The sequence below is a fragment of the Primulina tabacum genome, chromosome 11 (genome assembly GCF_025594145.1).
Source record: "Primulina tabacum isolate GXHZ01 chromosome 11, ASM2559414v2, whole genome shotgun sequence".
Taxonomy (NCBI): domain Eukaryota; kingdom Viridiplantae; phylum Streptophyta; class Magnoliopsida; order Lamiales; family Gesneriaceae; genus Primulina; species Primulina tabacum.
Genome location: NC_134560.1, coordinates 36,640,673 through 36,668,593, shown reverse-complemented (window position 1 = coordinate 36,668,593; position 27,921 = coordinate 36,640,673). Strand labels below are relative to the sequence as shown.

At 35.0% G+C, this 27,921-nt stretch overlaps 2 protein-coding genes and 1 pseudogene across 2 annotated transcripts; 2 read left to right on the top strand and 1 right to left on the bottom strand.

The window, feature by feature from the left end:
- The first annotated feature begins 156 nt into the window (after positions 1-156).
- On the top strand, positions 157-1,495 carry LOC142519808 (serine/threonine protein phosphatase 2A 57 kDa regulatory subunit B' beta isoform-like; annotated as a pseudogene).
- A 13,424-nt stretch (positions 1,496-14,919) lies between these two features.
- Positions 14,920-18,895, bottom strand: LOC142519143 (protein ALTERED PHOSPHATE STARVATION RESPONSE 1-like). The gene is made up of 4 exons (XM_075622080.1): positions 17,402-18,895; positions 16,683-16,903; positions 16,028-16,251; positions 14,920-15,937 (listed from the first exon to the last, which is right to left on the bottom strand). Exons 1-4 carry the CDS (start codon positions 18,288-18,290, stop codon positions 15,106-15,108), a joined length of 2,166 nt encoding a protein of 721 aa, XP_075478195.1. The 5' UTR covers positions 18,291-18,895; the 3' UTR covers positions 14,920-15,105.
- Positions 18,896-25,558: 6,663 nt separating this feature from the next.
- LOC142519807 (uncharacterized) lies at positions 25,559-27,418 on the top strand. The gene is made up of 2 exons (XM_075622831.1): positions 25,559-25,798; positions 26,393-27,418. The coding sequence occupies exons 1-2, from the start codon at positions 25,559-25,561 to the stop codon at positions 27,416-27,418; spliced, it is 1,266 nt and encodes a 421-aa protein (XP_075478946.1).
- The last annotated feature ends 503 nt before the right edge of the window (positions 27,419-27,921 follow it).

The following is a 27,921-nucleotide window of genomic DNA, read 5'->3' as shown; positions in this document are numbered from 1 at the left end:
AATCTAAGAATCCCTACGCTAAAATGTCTTCTTGATATTTATTGATTCCAGGCACAATTCCAGCAGGCAAGCGTATAACAGTTCGTATCATGATGAAACTATGTCTTCAATGATCCTTTTGAATCTCCTTCACGACATGATCTTAAGCGCGATTAATTCATAAACCTTATTTCCATCATTAAGTCGTGGAAAAAATCGGTCCCTGATGAAACACTACAGCCACTATTTACTATGATATCAGTTAACCTCTTCCGGCCCTTCTCTCCGCCCAATGCTGCTTGTATTGTCAGCATCTTGCCTGATGATGATGACCTTGTTGCCACACCTGCAGCTACCTGGTTGCACCCACAAATAGTATACGACATCCTCCTAAGGCTGATCATGAGCGTAGAACCAAAGGTGCTGAGTGTACAACTAGATCATTCTTTCGTTCTTGGTTTGCTCACCCTTTTCCAGTCTGAAGATCTGAGGGAACGATAGATATTCTCGAAGAATGTGTTCCACAAAATATATTCTAAGTTCCTTTCCTCCAGACCATTCACGAGAAAAGCGATGAATTGGATATATACTGGATATCTGGAAAACTATAATCATTGGATTTAGCATTCCATAAGAGCACAGGGATGTATTAACAAAAGTGCTTATTTCCTTGCACGGGCCGAAAGGTATGCAGGTATTCCACAAGCAGTTGGCTTACCGTGTCCATCAACTTGTGGAGAAGGAGCCAGATCTTGGGGTTGCTGTGGTTAAAGGTATTTTGAGATATTGGCACCGGACTAACTGTCAAAAGGAAGTCTTACTCATAGGAGAGTTGGAAGAAATAGTTGAAAACATGTGTCCTGAACAGTACAAGAATATTGCTTTGCCTTTGTGCAAACAAATAACGAAGTGTTTGAACAGTTGGAGTTCGCAGGTAAATTGTTTTCCAAGTATTTTGTCCTGAATGTTTCTACCAAGGGATTGATTCTTGCAAGTACTTTTAACTGTTATACCATGCAGCAAAATCATTTCTACGAGGTCATAGAAGCAATTATATTCATATAAACAGCCAAACCTACCAATTGTTTTGTATCTCTTCACTTCTCCGAATAGTTCGCAACAAATAGCACGATATAAGAGCAAATACGTTTGAAAATTAAGTTAGTTGATTCTTACTTGATAGAATTTGGACGCAAGTTGCATAACGTTTGGAACAATATTGAGCTATTTGTGAAGATGGCATCTGAAGCAAGAGATGATATATGTATATCCCATTGTAGTAAAAGGAATGGAGAGTAACCTGAAATGGCATTGGAACAGAAGCGTGCTAGAGCTGACTGAATACGTGAGAGAAATGTTAGAAGAAATGGAACCAAATTTGTACTCCATGTGCTTATCGCAGGTTGATTCCTCAACCAATGAAGTGGAGATAAGGTGGATAGAAAGTGTAGAAATGGCTGCACAAATTAATCGAAATGTAGCAACTCCCTGGTCTTTGACCCTTACGCATTCTTAATATTTTCCTCTGAAAGTTTGCCACCTTCCTCGCAAGTCGGCAAGCCCAAAACAGGACAATGGTTAACTCTAACATTCATATCACCAGAAACCCAAATTAGGCATCTGACAGACATACGGGAAAAAAAGGTACGTGAGGTTAGTGAACCTGTCGCAGCTTCGTTAAGATCCTTGCAACCCTACAAGAAAAGGTTAGTTTGAATACAAAAACTTTCAACCTTCTCGGTGCAAACCAGTATGCTCTTCCGCCGACCTCTCTGTTGGATCTCGGTTTTCTACGTGCCCAAGCGCAGCGGGAGTTTAAAATTTTTATTTATTTTGACAATCAAAATATGTTTTGCTTTGGGCGCTCGTATGATTTTAACAAAAACATTCAGAGGGCGTTTAGAATTATATACCTTTGGTGAATTAATCACACGGCTCCAACTATTCCGGATTTGGCGGAGATAGCTCTTGATGAAATCCCTTACGAACTTTCTTCAAGAGACTCCTTTCTTTTCTTCTAATCAGGTCCACGACTAGATGATCTGTTCCTCTTCCAATTTGCGCTAGAAAATTGAGAGAAATTTTGCATTGGAGATCAAGGTTTGAGAGACGGCTCAAACTATTCCCCAAAAGGGAGTGGCCGAAATTTAGAGAGGAGAGGAGGAGAGCTTTTCGAAATTATGGTGTGTTGGGAGGCTAGGGTTATGACTTCTCAACCCACTTTTATAATTGGATTAGTCCAACTAATTTAATCAATTAATCAAGGTCCATTAATAACTTTAATTATTTAATATGTTGGACTTGTACTCTTATAAGCCCATTAACATATTACCCATCATATTTAATTTATTAATTAATAAGCTCAACTTTTTAGTTTAATAAATTAAATCATTATAAATTCAACATTTGAACTTATTATTTAAATTATAAATTCAACTCTTTGAATTTATATCACCTCCAAAATTTAATATCTAATAAACCCAACATTTGAGTTTAATAAATTAAATTCTCAAATTTTATAAATTCAACTCCTTGAATTTATTATCTCAAAATTTAATTATCATAAATTCAACTCCTTGAATTTACTATATCATAATATAAATTCAACTCCTTGAATTTATTCTCTCAACGGGAATAAACGATCCAATGCTTGTGTGACCCTCAATGGTTCAGGGATACAGCTAGCCGTGGGTTCACAACTCTTTGTGATTCAGAATAATATTTATTCTTATTCGGGCTTACCTTAGTTAGCCCCATTATTTTCATCAACACCTTGATTAAGAATGTCAGAACTCATTTCTGATTGCACCCATCGGATCATGGTAAGAGCGTCTAGTAGCATCTCTCCATGATCCCCTAGGTATCTGATGGGATCGATTAGGGGGGTAATCGTTGAGCTACAATAGCTCGGTTCTTGAAATATTGAACACCGATGAATTAAATCGAGTTTGGTGTTCAAAACAAGCGGAAAATACTCGAAATAATCCTTCGTAGAAAACGAATAAATATTTTGTAAACCATTTAAAATATATGCACGTTGAATGAGTTAAAATATTCAGTTGAAGCATTTTATCAAACACTTGGTATACAATATTTTGGTATTTGAAGAAGACATAAAATGCTTCAACAATGCATCTTTAAAAACAGTGAAAATGATAAGTAAATGCAATAAACAAATAGACACGAACCCATTCCGGAAGGGCAGCACCCAACTAGAACTCCTAGCACTCAAGATTGTAGGCAGTACCTCACAATCAACATATTGTTTAATGTCTCATATGCAAAGACTACATACACAAGTTTATTGTCTTTGTGCAAGACTCACTCAACTAATCTTTGAAGTTCAACTCTCTTGTATATGTGTGAGTGATTGTGTGTGAGGAATTTATCATTTACAGTGTATATCTCAAATGTATCCTCACACAAGGGCTTGTGCTCTCAACTGCTGATATCTTCATGCTAACTGCCCATGCTTTGAATCCACTTCAAAAGCTGTTGTTTGATCTTCAATATGTTGTATTTATAGGCTCCAACACTGATATATACGTTAGACACAGGAATATGACCGTTGGAAAATTTCTGTACTGTTTCTGGAATTGCAACGGTCAAATTCGTCTTGCTGGACATTTTCTCGACTGGTCAACTCTGGTCAACTCTGGTCAACTGGTCAACTCAACTGGTCAATCAGTTCAACTGGTTCAGTTGGTCTGGTTCAGTTTAACTGGTTCAGTCGGACTGGTTCAACTGGTCTTCAGCTGGTCTGGTTCAGTTTCAGCTGGTTCAGTTCAGCTGGTCTGGTTCAACTGGTCTTCAGCTGGTCTGGTTCAGTTTCAGTTGGTCAGCAGCTGGTTCAGTTCAGTTGGTTGGTCAGCTGGTCAACAGTTGGTTCGGTTTCAGCTGGTGTGCTGAAGTGCAGAACCAGTAACTTCATCGTCATTTATCAGCATCTTAAGCTTTGATTCAGACTTTGACTTCTGAAGATGATTTGTAGATCATCGTCTTATCTTTCCAACGCATACTGAATCGCTTCATTTCTATAACCGAACTGAGAGATATGACCAAAATACCGCAGCTGCTCAAACTCAACTGATTGTTGTTTTCGTGTGATCAGTTTGGTAATTGAGCGATCAGTTAGACCATGATAACATCCGATTTTGCCCAACTGACGTGAAATACGATTTGTTTCAAATTGAGTTTTCTAATCAGTCCAGTTGGCGGATTGTCATTTGGATAATCCAGTTGAGAGATATCATCAAAATACCAAAGCTCGCCAGAAATTCAGTTTGTGCAAAATTCAGTTTCAGCTTGCTTCTTGTGTTTGCAACTTCACACTTGAGTAAATATGTTATAAACACAATAACAAGTTTTGTTAACATCAAAATCAAGATTGCGAACTTGAAAAGTTCCAACAGTATCACTGATAGTGCCTGCAAGAACCAGTCGATTATGATTAACGTACAGTACAGTCCCTTCATCTTATATATCCCGATCGAATCTGCAACCATTTGTTCATCGAGGGTTGCATAATAATTCGATAACTATGTGACACATATAATAGTGGCATCGCGTGTACTATTGGAGAACTCTTTCTCCAACGTACATCTCATACTCTGGCCAGAGATTCCATGCACTATTATTACATCAGATCACATAGGATATCCACACCCGTAAGTGAGCGGTGAATCCCCGACTACAATGCACTGGCTCCTATATGTGTCGAAACTGCACCCAACCTCGCCACCTGATGACTCTCCTTAAGCCGGTAAACGAGTCAAAGCACAGCCCTAGCATATAGAGCCTCAGTGTTGTCCCCGGTCGTAAGGACTAATGGTGTACAATCATAACCACGGACTTATCCTCTCGATGAATGATAACCACTTGAAAAGTCCGAGGGAGGGTTGTTCGGTATAATCATCATATGACTACCCATCTGCATTTTTGGACATCTCCATGCCCTTACCAAGAAACGCAGTACACAACATCACAGATTTTAGTCTCAAGCTCAAGCGACCTTTATCCCTGTTTTAGGCGGCTGAATCGACTAGGAACGAATTTAGAATATGCAGTGTTTACAAATGAGTTTCAACATCGAATTACGATTCATTTGTATTAAAGCATAATCAAGGACTTTATCTATGCTGTTTGCATGCGTATACAGATAAAGTATAACAAGACCATAAAAATTTAAATTATATTAAAATAAAGATTGTTTATTACACTTGAGTCAATAAATTCCCTGGCCAACCGTTGGCTTACAGGCATCTACTCTAACAATCTCCCACTTGCCCTAGAGCCAACTACCAATAACTATAATCCCATTGCTTCGCGATGCTTCTAAAACAATGGTCCTGGCAAGGGCTATGTAAGTGGATCAGCAATATTATCTGCAGAGGGGACTCTTTCGACCGATATGTCTCCTCTTCTCACAATCTCCCGTATGATGTGGAACTTCCTCAGTACAGGTTTGGATCGCTGATGAGACATTGGTTCCTTTGCATGCGCAACGGCACCAGTGTTGTCCCAGTACAACGGGACTGGATCAACTTCATTAGGAATAACGCCCAACTCTTGGACAAAATTCCTCATCCAAACTACCTCTTTTGCTGCAGCAGATGCAACAATATATTCAACTTCAGTGGTGGAATCCGCAACGGTGTCTTGCTTGCAACTTTTCCAAGAGACAACCGCACCATAAAGCATGAATACAAAGCCAGAGGTCGATTTTGAATCATCTACGTAACATTGGAAGCTAGAATCAGTGTAGCCTTCCAATTTTAATTCTCCACCCCCATAGACCATGAACAAGTTCTTAGTCCTTCTCAAGTACTTAAGAATATCTTTCACGACCTTCCAATGTAGTGGACCAGGGTTCGCCTGATATCTGCTTGTAACACTCAAAGCATAAGCAACATCAGGACGCATCGATATCATACCATACATGATACTACCAATAGCTGACGCATATGAAATTCGTGTCATCATCTCTATCTCTTCATCAATTTTTGGGACACATTGTCTTAGATAGAGTAATACCATGACACATTGGTAAGTATCCTCTCTTGGACTCTTCCATAGAGAATCGTTTTATAATGGTATCGATATAGGTGGCTTGGGTGAGGCTGAGAATCCTCTTTGATCTATCTCTGTAGATTTGTATTCTCAATACGTAGAATGCTTCACCCATGTCTTTCATGGAGAATTTACTGGCTAACCATACTTTAGTTGATTGCAATAATCCTACATCATTCCCAATGAGCAGGATATCATCAACATAAAGTACCAGGAATGTCACTGCACTCCCACTAACTTTCTTGTACACGCATGGTTCCTCAGGATTCTTAGCAAAAACCAAACTCTTTGATAGTGCTATCAAATCTGAGGTTCCAAATCCTTGACTCCTGCTTGAGACCATATATTGATCTCTGGAGTTTGCATACCTTATGCTCACTTCCTACTGATGTGTATCTCTCAGGTTGAGACATATAAATTTCTTCTTTGATGTCTCCATTGAAGAATGCAGTCTTTACATCCATTTGCCATATCTCATAGTCATACTATGCTGTTATGGTTAGTAGTATTCTAATGGACTTAAACATAGCAACTGGTGAAAAAGTTTTTCTCATAGACAACTCCTTGCCTTTGAGTATAACCTTTTCCAAGCAGTCTTACTTTGAAGGTCACTATCTTCCCATCCGCCCCAGCTTTCTTTTGTAGATCCATTTGCATCATATGGGAACGATTCCCTCAGGTGGATCCACTAATGTCCAGACTTGGTTTGAATACATAGAGTCCATTTCTGACTGCATGGCTTCAAGCCATTTGGTTTAATCAGTATCAGATAGTACTTCTTTAAAGTTCATTGGATCACATCCAACATGACCTTGTTCATGAAGAAGTGTATATCTTGCAGGTGGTCTAATAACCCTATCAGACCTCCTAGGAGCTTGTACTTCAACTACTGGTTATTGGGAAATGGGTTCAACTTCTATAGTTGAGAGAGTATCTTAAATTTCTTCAAGTTCTATCATCTTGCCTTTTCTATCTAATAGAAATTCCTTTTCCAAAAAGGTGGCATTTCCTGAAACAAATACTTTTGCTTCATTGGGATGATAGAAATAATATCCAACAGAATTCTTTTGATATCCTACAAAGTAGCACAAAATGGATCTACTATCCAATTTGTCTCCCACTGTCTGCTTCACGTAAGTAGGACATCCCCATATCCTCTCGTAAGAATATTTGGGAGTTTTTCCCATTCATATCTCATATGGTGTTTTATCAACTGCTTTAGCATAGACATTATTCAATAACATTGCTGCAGTTTCAAGCGAAAATCCCCAAAACGATGTAGGCAATTCAGTGAATCTCATCATAGATCGAACCATGTCCAACAAGGTTCGCTTACGACGTTCAGAAACACCATTCAATTGTGGTGTTGCTGGTGTAGTCCACTATGAGAGAATCTCATTCTCTTTTAGATAACCCAAAATTCAGCACTCAAGTATTCTCCATCTCGATCAGATCGAAGTGTCTTAATACTCCTTTCTAGCTGTTTTCTTACTTCAGATCTGAATTCTTTGAACCTTTCAAATGCTTCAGATTTGTGTTTCATAAACATACACATACCTCGAATGGTCATCAGTAAAGGTAATGAAGTAAGAATGCCCAAATTTTGTGCTAACACTTAGCGGGCCACAAATGTCTGTGTGGATCAAATCCAATAGACCATGCGCACGTTCCACGTTTCCATTTAATGAAGTCTTAGTCATGTTTCCTTTTAGACAGGACTTACAAGCAGGTAGAGAATTTTTGTCTGACAAGTCAAACATGTCTTCTCCCACTAGCTTGTGCATCCTTCTTTGGGAAATATGACCTAGTCTAGCGTGTCATATTTGTGTGGGATTTGGATCATCTAACTTTATTTTGTTTGTTGTTGAAATCATGTTTACTTGGACATTCACTTATCATTTCCAGAACATTTTTGGCACATATAATTTCTTATGTCCGGACTTCTTGCATTGAAATAAATATGTTATAACTTATCGGGCTTTGTAGGCCTTTTAAGTGTCTTTCAGAGTTTGCCTCTTATTGGGATTGTTTTTCTTGTGAGAGGCAGAACATTTCTTTCTCTTACCTTGTGGGCCATTTTCGTCTGACGAGAGGCCCATAAGGAAAAACAATAATTTCCTGTTTTATGGTGATCTCATAAGTTATAAACGTATTGACTAGCTCTTCAAGGCTATCATATATCTTATTCAACTTGAAGTTCACCATAACACCGTCAAATGAGGAAGAGAAAGACAACAAATTGATGTTATCAATTAATTCGTTAGGAATCACATATTCCAGACCCACCACATTCTCAATAAGCGCAGTCATATGTACACCATGCTCATGGGCTAGAGCCCCATCTTGCATGTATGTAGTCATGAGCTCCTTGAAAGTAGTGTCCATCATCGTACGAGTTTCATATACCATGCAACTCTTGCATGTTTATTCGAATGTCAGCAGCATTCAACATTTTCTCAAACTGTCCCTATAGTTCATTTGACGTAGAAACGAGCATGTTACACTTTAGCTTGCATACTATGGTCCTACCATCTTGCAAGCTTTGTCAGTTCAGCAGGACTGACATTAGTGTATATGTCATTTTCTCCGAATTCAGTACAATTTTCCTAACCATTCTTGAAAATTAGATTCGGTTAGCTTGTTAATAATAAAAATGTATTACGTGACGAAATCGAAAATATACTGATACGGAAACAGAATAATGGTTGCTGATTATTTTAAAATAATTTTAAGATATAAAATATGGATTTTATTTTATAAATCTATCTCCCACTATTTTGACATTTCCACCACCCTCTGATGAAAAAGGGAAATCATATTTACTTAGTGGGCACATAGAGTCCAATTAGCCAATTATAATCTCGAATAATATCAGCCAACTATAATTTCTAAAAAGTAGAATCCAATTGCATCCCTATGCAACCTCCGCGTGTTTTGCCTCACGTTTAATAAGGACCCAATAATATGACGTCGTTTATTTCGCGTGTCAAACCAACCCATCAATATTGAATTGTAGTAGACGGTCGCCATGAGTTCCCCCAATAATATGAGCCGAAGTCATGGGAGTTCCACTCAATTCACATCATATGTCCGGTGGAAGTCACAGCATTCCAGCGTCCAGGCCTCTCCAATAATATGAGCCAGACACTGTCCGCTGGTAGCGATCAACATGCAACCACGGTTGATGGAAAGCAAGAAAAAATTAAACTCTTTTAATTTTTACTTTTTCGGTTTGATATAAATTTTGAATCATATTCAAAATGAGAGATTTTAATTTTTAAAATTGTCTCATCATTTTAATTTAAAATCGCGTGCCACGAGTTTGTATGTTTGCCGGATCCATGCAACTATATTATCTAATAATATACATACATGCATACTACTATATATCACATATATCATAATATGACATTCAACAATAAATAAGGGTGATCGATCGCCAACACTATTAGATCCATGTGAGCCAAACATGGATCCAGGTCCAAAACCTAGGTGAATGCAGGGATGCAAATGCAACTATTACAAGAGCTTCAATATTTTACATGTCTTCATCTCGTTCATCGGGCCCACAATCTTCCAATCTTGATCTCCCACTATTTCTAATAATTACATTTAAATAGCCATGGCACATAAGTGATACATCTCATGGGGTGGGAACGGGCCATAAACCGGCCCACTTTAATAATATCAAATATTAAAAAAAAAACGAATAAAACGGTAAAATATCCTAACATACACCTAACACATTAGTAAAGGCTCTCGATCATCCTTCATGCATTTAATATCAAATATTAACATCAATTTAATTAAACAATTTAATTAATTGATAAATCATATATCTAATAATTTTATCACTAACCCCCACAATTATTAAAGAATTTAATAAATTAAATAAACTCCTTTATTTAATTTCCAATTAAATCAATAATAATTGATTTCTTGTAAAACTCATTTTACCATAAATAATTAAAATCATATTCTAATTATTTATTTTATAAGAAAATTTTTAATTTTCCAAAAATCAATTTTCCAAAATAAAAATTGAATCAATTTTCAAAATTATCAATTTTACCCAAAAATTTAAAAAAACAGAAAATTGCACCCTAGGCCCAAACAATTCAAGCCCATCATACAGCACGCTTCTCAAGACACTCCCGGGCAGCCGCCCGCCCCGCTGCCCGAACGTTTCGGGCAGCAGCAGGGGTCCTGGCGCCGCGCGCGCAGCGTGCGGACGTTCCGTACGCCACGCGCTGTGCGGACTCTCCGCACAGCGTGCGCGCGGCGCACAGTGCGCTGCCCGGAACAGTTTTGGGCAGCCCCGAATTTTTTTTTTATTTTTAAATTTCTGGAAAAAAAATAATTTTCATGGTGCTACAATTTTCTGAAAAATTTTCTTGTATGGTTAGAAACAAATTATTCAATATAAAAAACATACGATCTAGAAAAACCTTGGCTCTGATACCACTGTTGGATCTCGGTTTTCTACGCGCCCAAGCGTAGCAGAAGTTTAAAATTTTTATTTATTTTGACAATCAAAATATGTTTTGCTTTGGGCGCTCGTATGATTTTAACAAAAACATTCAGAGGGCGTTTAGAATTATATACCTTTGGTGAATTAATCACACGGCTCCAACTATTCCGAATTTGGCGGAGATAGCTCTTGATGAAATACCTACGAACTTTTTTCAAGAGACTCCTTTCTTTTCTTCTAATCAGATCCACGACTAGATGATCTGTTCCTCTTCCAATTTGCACTAGAAAATTGGGAGAAATTTTGCGTTGGAGATCAATGTTTGAGAGACGGCTCAAACTATTCCCCAAAAGGGAGTGGCCAAAATTTAGAGAGGAGAGGAGGGGAGCTTTTCGAAATTATGGTGTGTTGGGAGGCTAGGGTTACGACTTCTCAACCCACTTTTATAATTAACCCTTGACCTAATTATCATAGTATAATAATTGGGCACTTTAATTAACATTAATGGACTTGATTAATTAATTGGATTAGTCCAACTAATTTAGTCAATTAATCAAGGTCCATAAATAACTTTAATTATTTAATATGTTGGACTTGTACTCTTACAAGCCCATTAACATATTACCCACCATATATAATTTATTAATTAATAAGCTCAACTTTTGAGTTTAATAAATTAAATCATTATAAATTCAACATTTGAACTTATTATTTAAATTATAAATTCAACTCCTTGAATTTATATTATATCACCTCCAAAATTTAATATCTAATAAACCCAACATTTGAGTTTAATAAATTAAATTCTCAAATTTTATAAATTCAACTTCTTGAATTTATTATCTCAAAATTTAATTATCATAAATTCAACTCACAACTCCTTGAATTTACTATATCATAATATAAATTCAACTCCTTGAATTTATTCTTCCCAACGGGAATAAACGATCCAATGCTTGTGTGACCCTCAATGGTTCAGGGATACAGCTAGCCGTGGGTTTACAACTCTTTGTGATTCAGAATAATATTTATTCTTATTCGGGCTTACCCTAGTTAGCCCCATTCTTTTCATCAACACCTTGATTAAGAATGTCAGAACTCATTTCTGATTGCACCCATCGGATCATGGTAAGAGCGTCTAGTAGCATCGCCCCATGATCCCCTAGGTATCACTGATAGTGCCTGCAAGAACCAGTCGATTATGATTAACGTACAGTACGGTCCCTTCATCTCATATATCCCGATCGAATCTGCAACCATTTGTTCATCGAGGGTTGCATAATAATTCGATAACTATGTGACATATATAATAGTGGCATTGCGTGTACTATTGGAGAACTCTTTCTCCAACGTACATCTCATACTCTGGCCAGAGATTTCATGCACTATTATTAAATCAGATCACATAGGATATCCACACCCATAGGTGAGCGGTGAATCCCCGACTACAATACACTGGCTCCTATATGTGTCGCAACTGTACCCAACCTCGCCACGTGATGACTCTCCTGGAGCCGGTAAACGAGTCAAAGCACAGCCCTAGCATATAGAGCCTCAGTGTTGTCCCGGGTCATAAGGACTAATGATGTACAATCATAACCACAGACTTATCCTCTCGATGAATGATAACCAATTGGAAAGTCCGAGGGAGGGTTGTTCGGTATAATCATCATATGACTACCCATCTGCATGTTTGGACATCTCCATGCCCTTACCAAGAAACGCAGTACACAACATCACAGATGCTAGTCTCGAGCTCAAGCGACCTTTATCCCTGTTTTAGGCGGCTGAATCGACTAGGAACGAATTTAGAATATGCAGTGTTTACAAATGAGTTTCAATATCGAATTACGATTCATTTGTATTAAAGCATATTCAAGGACTTTATCTATGTTATTTGCATGGGTATACAGATAAAGTATAACAAGACCATAAAAAGTTAAATTATATTAAAATAAAGATTGTTTATTACACTTGAGTCAATAAATTCTCTAGCCAACCGTTGGCTTGCAGGGCATCTACTCTAATACTCTCAACTCAATATCTCAATAATTAATATAAACTAAAGTTATACCGTTCAAAAAAATTTAGTTCTGTTATTTCGATGTTACCTTCATTCAATTAATATTATTTGAATTCATTGTAATTCATTTTATCTTGTTACTCGGCTTTTTTATGATTCCATAATTATTAACATCCATTAGTTTTAACAATTTAACATTGTAACGTAGTTCAAAAAATAATATCAAATTTAGTAATAAAAAGATATTTTTTACATAATGTCAGAGAAGTATTAATGTTGTTGAGAATGATCTTAATCCATATAGTTCACTGCCAAGTATTTGTTGTCCCTATGTTGAGAAAAAAAGCAAAAATTTGTGTGAGATGGTTTCACAGGTCGTATTTTGTGAGATGGATCTCTTATTTGGGACATCCATGAAAAAAATATTACTTTTTATGCTAAGAGTATTACTTGTTATTGTGAATATCGGTAGGGTTGACTCATCTCACAGACAAAGATTCGTAATACCGTCTCACAAGAAACCTACTCTTGAGAAAAACAGTCATCATATTTTGCAGATTTTAAACATCAACATTTAACACTTAATATATTAACAATATGAAACAATATCAAGATATATATTTAGTTAAGCTTAAAATTTCAAGGATTAGTATATTTTATTATAAGCAATTATCAATCGAATCATCATTCACCAGGACTAAATGAAAGCTCATCGAATGTAACATCGTAGTTGATTACAATGATATACTTGTAATATTGCAATTTTCTCTAAACCAGACATCTTTAATGTCTCAAATCTAAATAAAAAATTTTAAGAAATAAAGTGTTTCAATATTTCTCCATACACAATAATATTTTTTTAGAGTACATGGTAGATCAAATTTTGTTTTATTAAGTGAATATCTAATCGAATTATTACAATCTGTAGGACCGAATACTTATCACTCTACCAAAAACTATAGCCTGTGGTAATAGTACAATTATAATATTTTAAACCATACAACAATTCAAACAACACGTTGCTATTGCTCTGTCAAATAGAGAATATTATTACAATCCGACAACTTCTCTTTCAATAATTACACTATTTGCAATCAATGAAAATTGAACATGTGACATTGACTCTAATACAAATTGTATAACCGATCGTTTGACGATTTACCAAAAGTTATAGTCGGTGATAACGATGCAACTATAATATTTTAAATCGTATATATAACAACTCAAACACCGCGTTTTGATTGCTCTACCGAGCAGAAAAAATTATTGTACCCAACACAATCTATGAAAAATCTATTTTTTTCATATTTATTTTTATTCCATAAAAATCCTTTGCAATGGAATTATTTATTTGGAAAAACCGTAATATTAGTTTTGTATATTTGTTTTTTTAATCATTTATGTTATTAAATTTTAGTCTAGATTCTTTATCTTTGTTTTTTGTTGTAGCATTTTAGTCATTTTTCGATGTTGTGTTGATATGAGATTTATGATTCGCTTGCATGGTTTCTACATAGCACTAATGTAAACGATGATAAAACTAAATGTTCAGCAACTTCATAAACTAATAATTAAAATATATTCGAATATAGAAACAAAATTAAACACACATAAAAGTCATTGAAACCTATATATAAAATTTCTTTATATTATTATTTAAAAAACAATATGCATAGTGACATCTTTGTATAAACTCTTCTGAACAATCTATCCTCTTCTATACCTAGAGAATCATATATTACTTAAAATTCTACAACAATGATAAGACAATGAGTAGGTTTCTTGTGAGACGATCTCACGAATCTTTATCTGTGAGACGAGTCAATCCTACCGATATTCACAATAAAAATTAATATTCTTAGCATAAAAAATAATATTTTTTTATGAATGACTCAAATAAGATATTCATATCATAAAATATGACCGTGAGACCGTCTCACATAAGTTTTGTCTACGAAGAAGAACATCAGTATTAAATAAATAATATTTGACGAAATTAGTGACTTTTGACCAAAAAAATATTCAAATTATTGAATAAAAACCAAATATTGATAAATTACATAACTAAATAATAAAACAAATCATCTTACATTATTAAAATTATAATTTTCGTTTCTTAAATTTAAGAAACTAAAGACAAAAACGCAAATTCATAAACTAAATCAATTTTATAGATATATATACATTTGTCAGTCGCTCCTTTTTCGAGCATACTGGGTAATCATAGCTACAAACAACTACTTATAAATCGACTAGACAAACCTGCGCGACAAGCTTGCTCAAGAAAATATTGATCACAATAATCAATCAAGAAAATATTGATCACAAGAATCAAACACATGTAAACAAATTATAATAACATGTGAGAATGTGAAATTTCGATCAGAGGATGAAAAAAAATTGAAGACGAATGTTTGTAAAAATAATCAAGCACCAGTCAACGACTCCAAGAAATCCTTGAAGAAACCATGTCTCAGTGAGTTGCTTCGACACGGTGTAATCTACAACACTACGCACACAAATCATACAACACAAAAAATGTACACAAAATATCAATCACAAGTCATCTAATACCACCATCTTCGTCCACTAGCGCACCCTCTATACGCGATGGTTTCTCGCCAGTCTCAACGGAGCTTAATTCACTATACATATTAAAAGCAGCTCTGGAGAACTCCGTCAGAGACTCGAAAACCCGACCAAAACCCGTCTGGAAGCCTTTCAGAGTGATCCTCTCAGTTTCTTTCATACAGTCATGGTGTTTTTCCTTTTCCAGGTCGACCCTTCTTCTCAAATTGTCTAATACATCTTTCCTATCTATAAAGGATTCTGTCTGATTCTCGCTTTCGGTATCGGTGTTCTTATCCAGGAGCCTGAACTCAAAGACCCTACTCTCAGCTTTCTTGAATGAAGAAGTCTTTTTATCTAGTTCTTTGGATAAGCTATCAACTTTCCTCTTCTGTTGCTGTTCCTCGCCTTGTTGAATCCACAAGGTCCGGACATCCTTGTAACAGCTTTTTACTGCGAGCGAGACCGACTTATCTGGTAACTTGTTAATTAAATTTAACCAATCATGGAAAACTGTGAGTAGTAGAGGGCCACTAGATCGACATGGCAGAGCAGAAGTCCGGCCACTAGAGTAAAATTCGACGTCCGGGGCAATGAACTTGGATAACCATTTGTAAAGGGCTTCAACGTATCCTTTCTGTGCTGCAATATATTCTATAAAGCAAGCTCGCAAGTTCACCAGCTCGATTTCTAGTTGAAGGGTAGCTCGTCGATGTGACTCGTTGATGAATTTTCCATAAGCAGGACAGTTGAATGTTTTGAGTTCGAATATAATCTTGTTCTGGATTTCGTGACATTCCAACATAATTTTCCAGGTTGTCATCATACTGTATGGAATAAAAAAGAGAATAAAAATAATATAGAAGAAATCAAAATAAAGAGAGTATAATTGTTTTCTGATCTTATTTATAAAATACCCTTGAAGAAGCTCTCTTATTTGGGGCTCCAGTTCTTCATCCCGCAGTTTATCTATTTGGTTTGAAATCGTCTCAGCACTTCGAATTGCCACAAGGATCCTGCTGTATAAATCTTTAACCGCTGCTCGCGTTTTATCCACTGCAATTCCTTCATCTCCTCTAACATCTTGGTTCCTAAGATGATTGCATTTTCTTTCATAAATTCTTCGAATGCTATCTCCATCCTTTGAGGCAAGAACAGATAAAAGCACTAAGCAAATCAGAACAAAGAAAAAGATATTGATGTTTCATTATTGTAGAACCAAACATTTGCTGCATTAATTTTAAAAAGCATGGCTGATGCCCGATACTCGATGTGCAACTATTACCTATACAGGACTCTAAGAATCATGCACAAAACACCAGTGGTGAATGCAACTATCCATTGATCCTCTCCCAATAATTGCTTAAGTTCGGAACTCAAGTGAACTAAGCATCATAGATACAGACAAGTTTCCAAGCTACAGCCGATAGAGTAAGATACTATAAAGTATACAATTGCCCATACATAACATTTTGATCATCATAGCAACCACGGAGAACGCTATGACAATTGCTGTTATCCTACTTGAGTATTGGAGAAAATTTAGGAGTATCATAGACAAGTTGATATTACCTTGACTTCTTGATAGAGTTTCTTTTCCCATGCATAGAGCCGTCCAAGAGTCAGTGAATGGCTTCCAGAATTCATTCCTCCATAATCATCAAAAAGATCATTATTGAATTCTGTCCATGTCGTCGAGCTCTTGGATGAAGATGCTACCAAACTCTTGGAAGATGATGAACGGGAAGAAGCAGTACGCCATGTAATAGCTTGAATTAATTTTGTCGAATTCTCTGCTCATATAATTACTTCGTTAAATTCCTATTAGAGATCAGGGATCAATAGAAATAAAGAGAATGCCTAAAAGGTATGATGGAACGAAATTATCTACGAAACTCATTTAGAACTGTTAAATCGAGACAAAATAAATCAAGGATTGAACACTCAGGAAACTATAAAATCAAGTTATACGTTGTGCTGTGCAGAATTGAACTGAAACTAATACATACTCCTAGGAATGCAGTACACTTAATCACGAATCATAACAGAGAAATAAGAACTAAATAGACTATTGAATCAAAAGGCAAAAAAACAAAGGAAAAAAAAAAAGGAAAGTTGGAACTTTAAGATGTCATCTCCTCTACAGTTGTGGATGAGTCGAACATTTTCAAGCAATTACAGCAATTTTTTTAATCTAATTCTCTAGGATGCAGCAAACATTACACTTTTTTTACCAAGGAAACTTTGGCATAAGCACAAAAGGATATCAGAAAATTAGATATAAATTTCACCTTTAATTTCTTCCAGATTAGACTGCAACTGGATCTTGTTACACTCCAGCATTCTGGAAACATCCTTACCAGATTCATAGGCTTTAATAAAGTGGTCTTCGATATCTTTTAATGCCTCCAACAACTCTCTTCCTCCCACTGGTGTATCAATAACAGTGAGCCCTTTGGGCTGATGCTGATGCTCCCCCTGGCTCACATTATCACCATACACTGCCTTCACAACTTCAACACTAGACACCTTCTCTGTCTCAAGTCTTTCTTTTCTCACCATAGCCATTTCCTCTTCCTCTATTCTTTCCCCTTCTTCATCTTCAAGCTCTGGAATCCCTTCTTGTTCCCTCACCACCCTCAGGTCCTCCTCTGATATTCTGCTATATACATTTATCACGTCATGCCTGGTTACGCCATTAAAGGGGTTAAAAAAATCCCACCCAAAATCTCTGTTTGGTGAAGCTATTCTGTTAGGCAAATCCATGTAAAAATACCCACAAACTGGCTGTTCTTTATTATTCTTCTCCTTGCAGTCTTCCTCGGAAGAAACCGAGCTTGTGGAGGACCTGCTGCATGACTCGCAAGCAATGGCTTCTTTGGTGGGCTCAGGCGGTGTTTGCTGGAGAAACAAAGGGTTTGACACCACATTTTCTTTGGGCCGACTGGGCGGCGGAGATGGCGGTGGAAAGGTCACGAAAAATGGTGATGGGGGTGAAGAATGGCGAGAAACAAAGAAATTTATGGCGGCAGAGACTCCATACAAGGATTTACAGTATCTGTAGTGAGCATCTGCAAGTGCATATCTTCTCTCCACAGCAACCTTGAGTTGATGCTTTCTTTCCCTACACATGGAGACTACTTCTTCTTCTTCTTCTAACCTGGAGGCTACACACCCCATTCTTAATTCTTCAATATCCCCTTTTCTACACTCTGGATTGCTTGTCCTGCTCCGGAAAACAGTTTAACCAAGAGTAGAACAAGAAAAGTGGTTTCTTGAAGCTATCTGGGGGACTAAAAGAATGGCGGGTTTGTGCCAAGCTATAATCTTTTTCCCCTTAAGTTCACAGAAATGGGGTTTAAGAGACTTAGAAGACACACTTTCAAGAAGTTATGTAAATAAACTCCAGCCCACTTCATAAAACCAAAAAATGGAGGTTCTCCCACAAACAAAACGGAGAGACTTAGTATAAAGTAAGAATCTTCACGAAAAATGGAGGCTTTCACAGACACAAAAAGGAGTATAAACATAAACTGCGAGGGAGGAAAGCGTGGGTGTTTTTTCTTTTCCTCCTCGATCTCCTCTAACCCCTGATATGTTTGTGTTTGCCTAGAGATGGAAATTTTATCACAAAAGAATGGCAGAATAGAGAGAGGTACCCACTCACTCACTCAGGTAGGGGCTCGAGGAAGAGACGGCATTCTTGTTCGACCATGTAAGAGCAATAAATTATTAACTTAGTGGTAGTTTGTTGATTCTCCATAATAATAATAATAATATACAGTAATTTTGTATTTTATCTTGGGCTCATAATTTCACCTCTCCATGTTTTTGTTTCAAGGACGATTATATAAAATCTTAGTTGGTAATTGCAAGTCATCCCAAATATTACACATATCCATATTTTCTGAGTTTAAGTTCATTTGATTTACCAATAAAAGTTATCTTATCTTCTCCAAAGGGAGAACATTGAATGAATTGTTTGCTACACCAACAAAGACATGAAGTGAGGGAGCACTGGACAATGAACATAGAAATAAGTAAAGCCGCAGCGAAATTTAGCAGAGATTTTTCACAAAGGAGACAGACTGGTGAGAGAAAAGAGGAGTCAAATCTACTTCTCAAAACGGGTAAAAGGGTAGTTACGACAATTCACAACCGTACTGCGGTGTGTGTGTCCCCGCATGTGTGTTTGCTTCTTAATCTTATTTCCATCTTTTTGTCTGTTTCTGTAACCTTTTGTGTGTATGGAATGGGCGAGAAAAAATATCGAAATATCAAAATATAGAAATACCGAAAAATCGTATCGAAAAAAATATCGAACTTATCGAAAAAATCGGTATACCGAACATTTCGGTACGGTATGAAATTTTCGGTATCGGTACTCGGTATGAAATATTTTTTTTTTCTGTATTTCGGTATACCGAAAATAATTTTTTATTATTTTTTTTTTAAAATTTAAGTTCGGTATACCGAAAATTTTTTCGGTATACCGACAAAATTTTCGGTGTCGGTACGGTACCGGTATAAATTTTTCCATACCGAAAATTCGGTATACCGCACATTCGGTATACCGAATTTTCGGTATCGATATCGATATGAAAAAATTCATACCGATATTTTCGGTATGATATACGATACCGTAGTTCGGTACGGTATATCGTACCCTATCCACCCCTATGTATGGTATGGATGTGCCTGTGCGGGTCTAGTTTACTGTTGCCCTTTAATAGAGTTATTTTCACTTCTATTCCAACAAAAATAAATAATATATTCGACTTGCTTGTTCCTTTTTTTAAGAGATAATAATAATATTTTTTATCAGTATTTTTTAAATTTTTTCAATTATTTTTGTCGGTATAATAATTTTTAGTTTTTCACTATTTTGATCTAATTTTTTATTTGTAGAACATTATGTCGATCATTTTCGATGCCATTTTACCATTTTATTTCTATGTCAATTTAATATTTCGATGAAATAATTAAAAGAAAAAAAAGAGTTAGAAGTGAGGAGAGGAGTTATTAGAACAGAAATCTCACCTCATTTAATTAAGTTTTTCCACGTCTATTCCATAAAAAAATTGATCTCTCCTTAGTTTTTAGTCATGAGGTCTATTTTTCAAAAAAGTTTTGGAGGAAATCTCATAATATAAAATTAAATTTCCCAAAAGTTCGAACAAGAATGTTGCATATTTTGTGAAAATAGGTTGGTTCAGATGATCTTTTTCAAAACTAGCATATTTTGCTTGTCAAGTGAGACGACGATAGGGATGGCAACTTTTCCCACGGGTTTGGAGCCCGGTGGGAAAAATCCGAAACGGAGATGAGGATCTTCGATTTTGTCGGGTTCGGATTCGGATTTGGAGATTTTTTTAAATCCTCGATATAGTTCGGGACGGTTATGGGATCATTATCCCCATCCTCGAACCTGCCCCGAAAACAATATCAATAATAAAATAATAGTATTATTATTATTGAGAATATAACAATATTATTATTATTTATTTAAAAATAATATTATTATTATTAATATCGATATTAATATTAATATTATCACTAATAATAATAGATAATAATAAGTTTTGGTTGGAAAAAATTTTCGAATCCGACGTCGTCTTATCATATTAATATTTTTGAAACAGGGATGTGGACGGGGATGAGAAATTGATCCCCGAAGTTTCGGGTTTGGGGATTCTCCGAACCCGAAAAAACGGAGATCGGGGCGGATATGGGTGTGGGGATGGAATTCGGGGACGGGGATGGGGATGGCAAACCCACCCCCGCCCCGTACCGTTGTCATCCCTAGATGACGATATGATTTCATGTTAAGTGACCATTTGGTACAAAAGATGGAATATTAGTTAATTACAAAAATTTCATGAGAACGTCTCATCGATAAATTTTGTGATATGGATCTCCGATTCGACATATGAAAATTTTTGTTTTTTTATTACATATATATCTATGATCGATTCGTCTCACGAAAAACTTACTTTAAATTTATTACTTTTTTTTGTTTTATCCAACGCCCTCTCCACCATTCGTGAATATGGTCATGTTACAAAAATAAAAAGGATCAAGGCGTTGGTTCGTACAAGTTTTTGCCATATGTTTTATGTTTTTTTCTGATCCAACACTCCAAATAAATGTTGAAGAAGCATGAGTTATTACTTAATTAAGTGACGCATAATTGAACCATAAAATGGGTTTCATTGGGCAGTGGGAAATATGCCTGACACACTGATTTTTATCAGACCACAGACATCTCTCTCTCTCTCTCTCTCTCTCACACACATCAGAACCAAAACATTATCGGGCTCAAATCTGTGAAGGCCCAATTCAAATCAAAATGGACCGGGGCAGTGATTTTAAATCTTGCGGGTTAGTAGAGAATCGGTGTTACTTCAAATTTTTTTTTTCCATGACGATGAAACTCGCATACTCTATTTTCGTATAAGAAAACAACTTGATATAAACATGTTGCTTGTTTGAATTCATGATATTGAAAGTAGAACTTGGTTTTTGACAAGAAGTAAAGTGAAGTTAACTATATATTACTGCATCTGCTTCAACTTTCAAATGCAACCTCAATCAACAATTTGAAACAAACTCACGGTCGAATATCAATCTTTAGCTTTTTCAGGGTATATTGGTGTGAATGTTCGTGGCCGAACCTCGTCTCAAACATGGTATCAACAAGATGTCGCAAGATTTACAGAGGTAAACTAGGTAAAAACCCATTTTAGAGCATCCCTTGTATCAAGCAAGACTTCACAAATATTAATGTTCAAAACAAATTTGTTAATCTAGATATGGCTCAAAAAAACTTCAGACCATGGCTCAAAAAACAACGATTCAAAAGAACTTGTTCGCACGATAAACCGAACTAGCAGAACCATATCGAAACAGCGAAATTCGCGGTTTGTTACCGGTTTGATTTCGATCAATGAGCAATCTTGGGAAATGTGTATTGTGAGAGGACTATTTGTTGTCGATGGTAAAAGGAAAGATGCATTCGAGTACGAGATCAAACATCATAAAATGTCTCCATTGGAACGTTATAGTTATATTTGTTTTGACGATGTCAATGAGAAAGGAATTGAGGAATGATTATGATCGTTGGTTGCATGGTAGGCTTCATGTGCCATATTCCGTTGTGAAAGGTGGTATCGAATATTTGATCACGTCGGAGAATAAATTGCTTGGTTATAACGGAGTTGTCGATGGTGTTACGAAATTGCTTGGACAAAAAGGCTATCGAATGATTGGTTTGCGGGCTCGTATTGAATGGATTGTTGAGTTGATTGACGTTTCAAAAATCAAATTTCTTGAACTCATTAGATAAGGAACAAGAAATACTTTTGTTGTAAACAATTGGACTTTGTGGTGAGGAGAATGGAATTTCATTTGAATTCAGTAAGAAATTCTTTTTCTGAACATGTCGACCAAGTTTTGATGCACTTTGATTGTGGGAGTTCTATTTTGGTTCGGTCGACCCTACCCTTGCGGGCACTGCCTGCAGGGGTCGATCCAACGACTCGGATTTTTTCGAGCCAATTTTTTTTTTTTTTCACATGGAGGTGGGCCCGGATCACTCATGTGGAGTGATCCGGACCGTTCATTGCCCGTGCAGACAGTGCGCACGGGTAGATTGAAACAAAGCTTCTATTTTCGATTTCTGACTTCTTGCTGCTACTGTCGATTTATCATTGTTGATTAGATATTTCACTGTTTGTTGAAAATTTGTCTTTGTTTGTGATCCGATTTGATTTCTGAAAGTGACGATTAGAATATTGGTTTGTAATTTTTTTAATTGATATATTATGTGATTTAGTGTCTGAAATTAACCATTAATGGTCTTGATTTTTCCTTCATCTATTAATTTTATTTGCTTAACATTATTTTATCTTCATATTGAGATATTATCTTATCAATTTATTTACATATTTTCAGGTATTGCGAAATTGTTCGTGATAATGATATGTGCAATGTATGAACTTTAAAAAATAATAAAGTGATAAATACAATAGTGAATGTAAAACAAGTAGTAAAAATTCAAAAGATAATAAATTATTAAACGTCAACTGATATCAATTTTAAGAGTAATTTTGAAATGAATGCTATATATTTTTTTTAAAAAAATAATACTAATAATGATCACAATATTATTATTAATAATCCGAAGGAATATAAAACTTGTGTAATTAAAACTTGATACTCATTATTTTAATTTTGAGAATATATTGTTAAATATCATAGAAAAATTATTATAAATGTACGAAGGGTAGAAATTCTTTTATGTATAATTATTAGAGAGGCCATATATTGTATTTAATTTGCATACTCTTATTCTTTGGTAATACTTATATTAATTAACATTAAATGTAATTTAATCTTAAACGAAAATCAGTTTTCATTAATGCTATACAACTAGATATCTACTATATAAATATCTCAACAATTTGCAAATGTGTTCAACTTAGAATTCATTATCATCTAGATTTTCATTTTCAAACTAACAAATCTGTATAATTATGGAAAAAGACAATTATATACCAATAAGTTTATTGAGAGAAAATCAAAATGATGTAAATATACAAATATTCATAATTCGACAAGGAAATTCGATTACCACAAGACAGAATTCAAAGTTGATTCGAAAACTCATAATTGTTGATGATAAGATAAAAACCATAACTTTACATACAAAAAAATCATGCGATTGAATTCATAAATCAAAACAATATAACGATACATGGACATTTTATGTATATGTAGACAGGGCCGTACTTATTCACAGTCAAGTGAGTCCATGACTCAGGCCCATCTCTTTTTTGAGGCCCAAAAATTTTAAATTTTTTTATTATATATAATACTAGATAACCCAAAACCAAATCAAATTAACAGTCTTGTAGCCTGTATGAAAAACGTTAGAAAATCTTCTCGTGCTTAAAAAGAAAAGAAAACCTATTTGTAAAAGAGCAAGACATAGCAAATCAACCGAGAAGTTTGATTTTTCAAGGTAATAAAACTTTTGGGATTTAAATTTTATAGATAAAAGAATAGATTTTGCAGTGTGTTTTATTTTTTATTTTGTATCATAGACTAATAAAAGTAGTATTTTGTATCATAGACTAATAAAACTTGAGCATTGAAAATTTGTATCATAGACTAATAAAAGTAGTATTTTTATAGTATATGGAAAATCGCATATCTTGCCTACAATATGTTTGACAAAATTCTCAATGCATTACAAAATAGTTTAGATCATATATGAGTTGTTTGTAATCATTGAAGAATTTTTTTGATTTTTTAGTAGTGACTTTAATCTTTGATTAATGTGGTTTATGTTCAACTTATTAGAGATTTGGAATTACCATATATATATATATATATATATATATAAGAGCAATTATTAGCAAATGGATATACACACGTATATATGTAATGAGTATGTGTGTGTGTGTGTGTTATTTAATACATTTTTAAGAGAATTGTTTTTAAGGGGATGTGATTGGTGGAGTCACTTTTGTCTTTGCGAAATACAATACATTACAGGGACTGGGTTGTTTGTGTAGACTGTAATGCAGTAACAAGTATGTAGCATAAGTGGATTGAATTGACTGTTGTCCAAATAATGGTCAAGATGAGCAAATCCCACCGGCTACTTATGTCAAATACATAAGAACGAGGAAGCTAATTTTCTGTACCTAAAATTTTTCTGCCTAAACAGTGGATTGTATCTGAATTCTTTGTAATTTATTTATTAAATTGTTCATTGAATAATTTTTTGAATTCTTAGGTTAATCATGCCTCCTAAGTACATGTCTAGGTCTAAAAAAAAAAAAAAGCTAAAGATTGAAGAAATGATTCAAAGTCAAGCTGAAGATATCAACAAGTACTTTGTTTCAAACAAAAACATAGTTGCAGAGGTTGAAAACATGATTGATAATTCAATTAGAAGAGAACAAGATAATGAATTGGATGAGAATGAGATTGATACTAAAAAAGTCCTTGAGTCTGTCGATGTGGATGTATTCAATGATCATGAGAAAGATGAAGAGTTTGTTCAATATGAGAACTTGAATCAGGAAACTTGGTTTGATGATCCGGTAAAGTGGGACAACATTGATAAAAAAGTTAGAAACTTTTTAGTAGAAAGAGGTTCGAATAGAGATGTCATAAATGTGTTTCCTAAAGATAGCGCTAGCAGGCATTTCAATGTGTCACATTATAAGAGAATTTTGCCAATCGAGGAGGAAAGTGATAGAAGATGACTATTATATTCAGTTTCTTGTAACAAGATTTTTTGTTTTTGTTGTAAGTTATTCAAGAAGCAAATAACCAAGACAGGATATGGTCAGTTAGCTAATGAAGGATACAATGATTGGCATAATTTGAGTCGATGTCTTACAAATCATAAAGTGAATAAGGAGCATATGGAGTGTATGACGAATTGGCTTATATTGGAAAGAATATTGAAGACAAATAAAGTGATTGAAGCAGGAGTACAAGTACAAATTAATAAAGAAAGAGAGCATTGGAAACAAGTTTTACAGAAGATAATCGTAGTTGTTCGACGATTGGCGAAAAATAACTTAGCATTTCGAGGAAGTTGTGAAAAACTTTATGTTGAAAACAATGTTTTGTTTCTACAAATGATTGAAATGATTGCAGAGTTTGATCCAGTAATGAAAGAGCACCTCCGACGGATTAAAGACCATGAGACTTATACTACATATCTTGGTTGCATAATTCAAAATGAGTTGATATAGATGTTGGCAAGCGAGGTAAGAAAAACAATACTTGCAAAGGTAAGACAAGCAAAATATTTTTCAATCATATTAGATTTTACTCCTGATATCAGTCACAAAGAGCAAATGTCCATTGTCATACAATGTTTAAATGATTCAAAAAATTTCACAAAAGTAGAAGAATATTGGGTGCAATTTTTATATGTTGATGATACTTCGGGACTTGGGCTTTTTATGCATCTTAAAAATGCTTTAGTCAATCTTGAGCTTGATATTGATAATATTAGAGGTCAAGGATATGATAATTGATCTAATATGTAAGGTAGGCATAAAGGTGTACAAAAAAGGTTACTTGAAATGAATCCCAGAGCTTTTTATACTCCTTGTGGTTGTCATAATCTCAATTTAGCTTTGTGTGATATGGCGAATTGTTGTCCTAAGGCTGTCATTTTTTGGAGTAATACAACGGATCTATACATTGTTCTCCTCTTCTACCAAGCGTGAAAGATTTTCAAAGATCACGTGAAGGGTTTGACAGTTAAGCCATTGTCACAAACACGATGGGAAAGCCATGTTGAGAGTGTTAAACCTATAAAGGAGCAAATTACACAAATAAGAGATGCTTTGTATGACTTGGCAAATGATAGTAAAGATCCCAAAACGAAGAATGAAGCTGAGTCCTTAGCTTTAAATGAACTTGAGAATTTTGAATTCTTGATTGGTGTGGTAATTTGGTACAAGTTGTTGCATGCTATCAACACTGTAAGCAAATTTCTTCAATCTGAAAATATGGATATTGATGTTGCTATCAAACTTTTACAAGGAATTGTTTTATTTCTTGAAGAATTTAGAGAAGATGGTTACGATAAGGCCATGGTTGAAGCTAAAGAAATGACATGTGAGATGGGCATTGAAGCTGTATTTCGAGAGAAACATGTTATTCGAAGAAAGAAACAATTTGGTGAAAGTAACAGTGAAGAAGTGATACAGTTAGCTGCAGAATTTTTTCGAATTAACTACTTTCTCTTTATAATCGATCAAGCTCGTTCTTCTATGAAAGCTCGATTTGAACAGTTTCAAAAATATGAAGAAACATTTGGTTTTTTGTTCAATCTAGAGAGGTTACAACGTGCAGACGATGAAACCTTGTTGAGGTCTTGCAAGAATCTTGAAAATTCTTTGACTCATAAGGGTTGTTCTGATATTAATGGGGATGATATATTTTCGGAGTTGACATTCTTGAGGTGCTCATTATCAAGAGAAGCAAAATCGGCCATGGATGTAGTGAATTACTTGAAGAAAATGGATGGGTGTTTCCCAATTGCTCATATTGATTATAAAATCTTGTTGACTATCCCGATCACAGTAGCAAGTGCAGAGCGAAGTTTCTCAAAGTTAAAGTTCATCAAAACTTTTCTCAGATCAACCATGTCACAAGAAAGATTGAATGGATTGGCTATGTTATCGATTGAGAAAGAAATTACTGAACAATTTGATTATACAGACTTGATTAGTATTTTTAGCTCTAAAAATGTTAGGCGAGTTGTTTTTTAGTGATCAATTTGGACATGTTTGATATTTTTATTCATTTAATTTTTTATATTGTCTTTAACGTATTGATTTAATTTGAAAAATTGCTTTGAAACTAAAAAAAATATGAATACACATTATGATTCAGATACCTCTTTTTAAAAGTTAGAGTCAAGCCTAAATATTGTTAGGATCGGCCATGTATGTAGGGATAAATGATACACCGTCTTCTATTTTTAAACATCATCGACCAATTTCAAAATCAATTGTTCATCAACAAGAGATATCATATATTTAAAGTAAATGTGAGGAAGATAAATAAAAATTACCCAAATGTCAATCAAGACATTCAATTAGTCATTTTTACGAATACGACAATTATAGAACTAATTGCAAATTTAACTTCAAATAATTTGCAGAAGTGGTTGATTAAATAAATAAAAGCAAAGATATTGGTAAGATTTTTAAAGTATTTCTAAATGTTTTGCATCATGTGAAAATAATTCTAAAATTTACATAAACAGATA

Bases quoted from the DNA above. Each gene is read 5' to 3' on its own strand.
- LOC142519143 (XM_075622080.1), bottom strand. From the start codon at position 18,290: ATGGGGTGTGTAGCCTCCAGGTTAGAAGAAGAAGAAGAAGTAGTCTCC. The intron at 16,904-17,401 runs GTGAAATTTATA...TTATATGAGCAG, and splicing joins TAATCTGGAAGAAATTAAAG to AGAATTCGACAAAATTAATT. The intron at 16,252-16,682 runs GTAATATCAACT...CTTGCCTCAAAG, and splicing joins AACTCTATCAAGAAGTCAAG to GATGGAGATAGCATTCGAAG.
- LOC142519807 (XM_075622831.1), top strand. From the start codon at position 25,559: ATGACGAATTGGCTTATATTGGAAAGAATATTGAAGACAAATAAAGTG. The intron at 25,799-26,392 runs GTAATGAAAGAG...GATCACGTGAAG, and splicing joins TGATTGCAGAGTTTGATCCA to GGTTTGACAGTTAAGCCATT.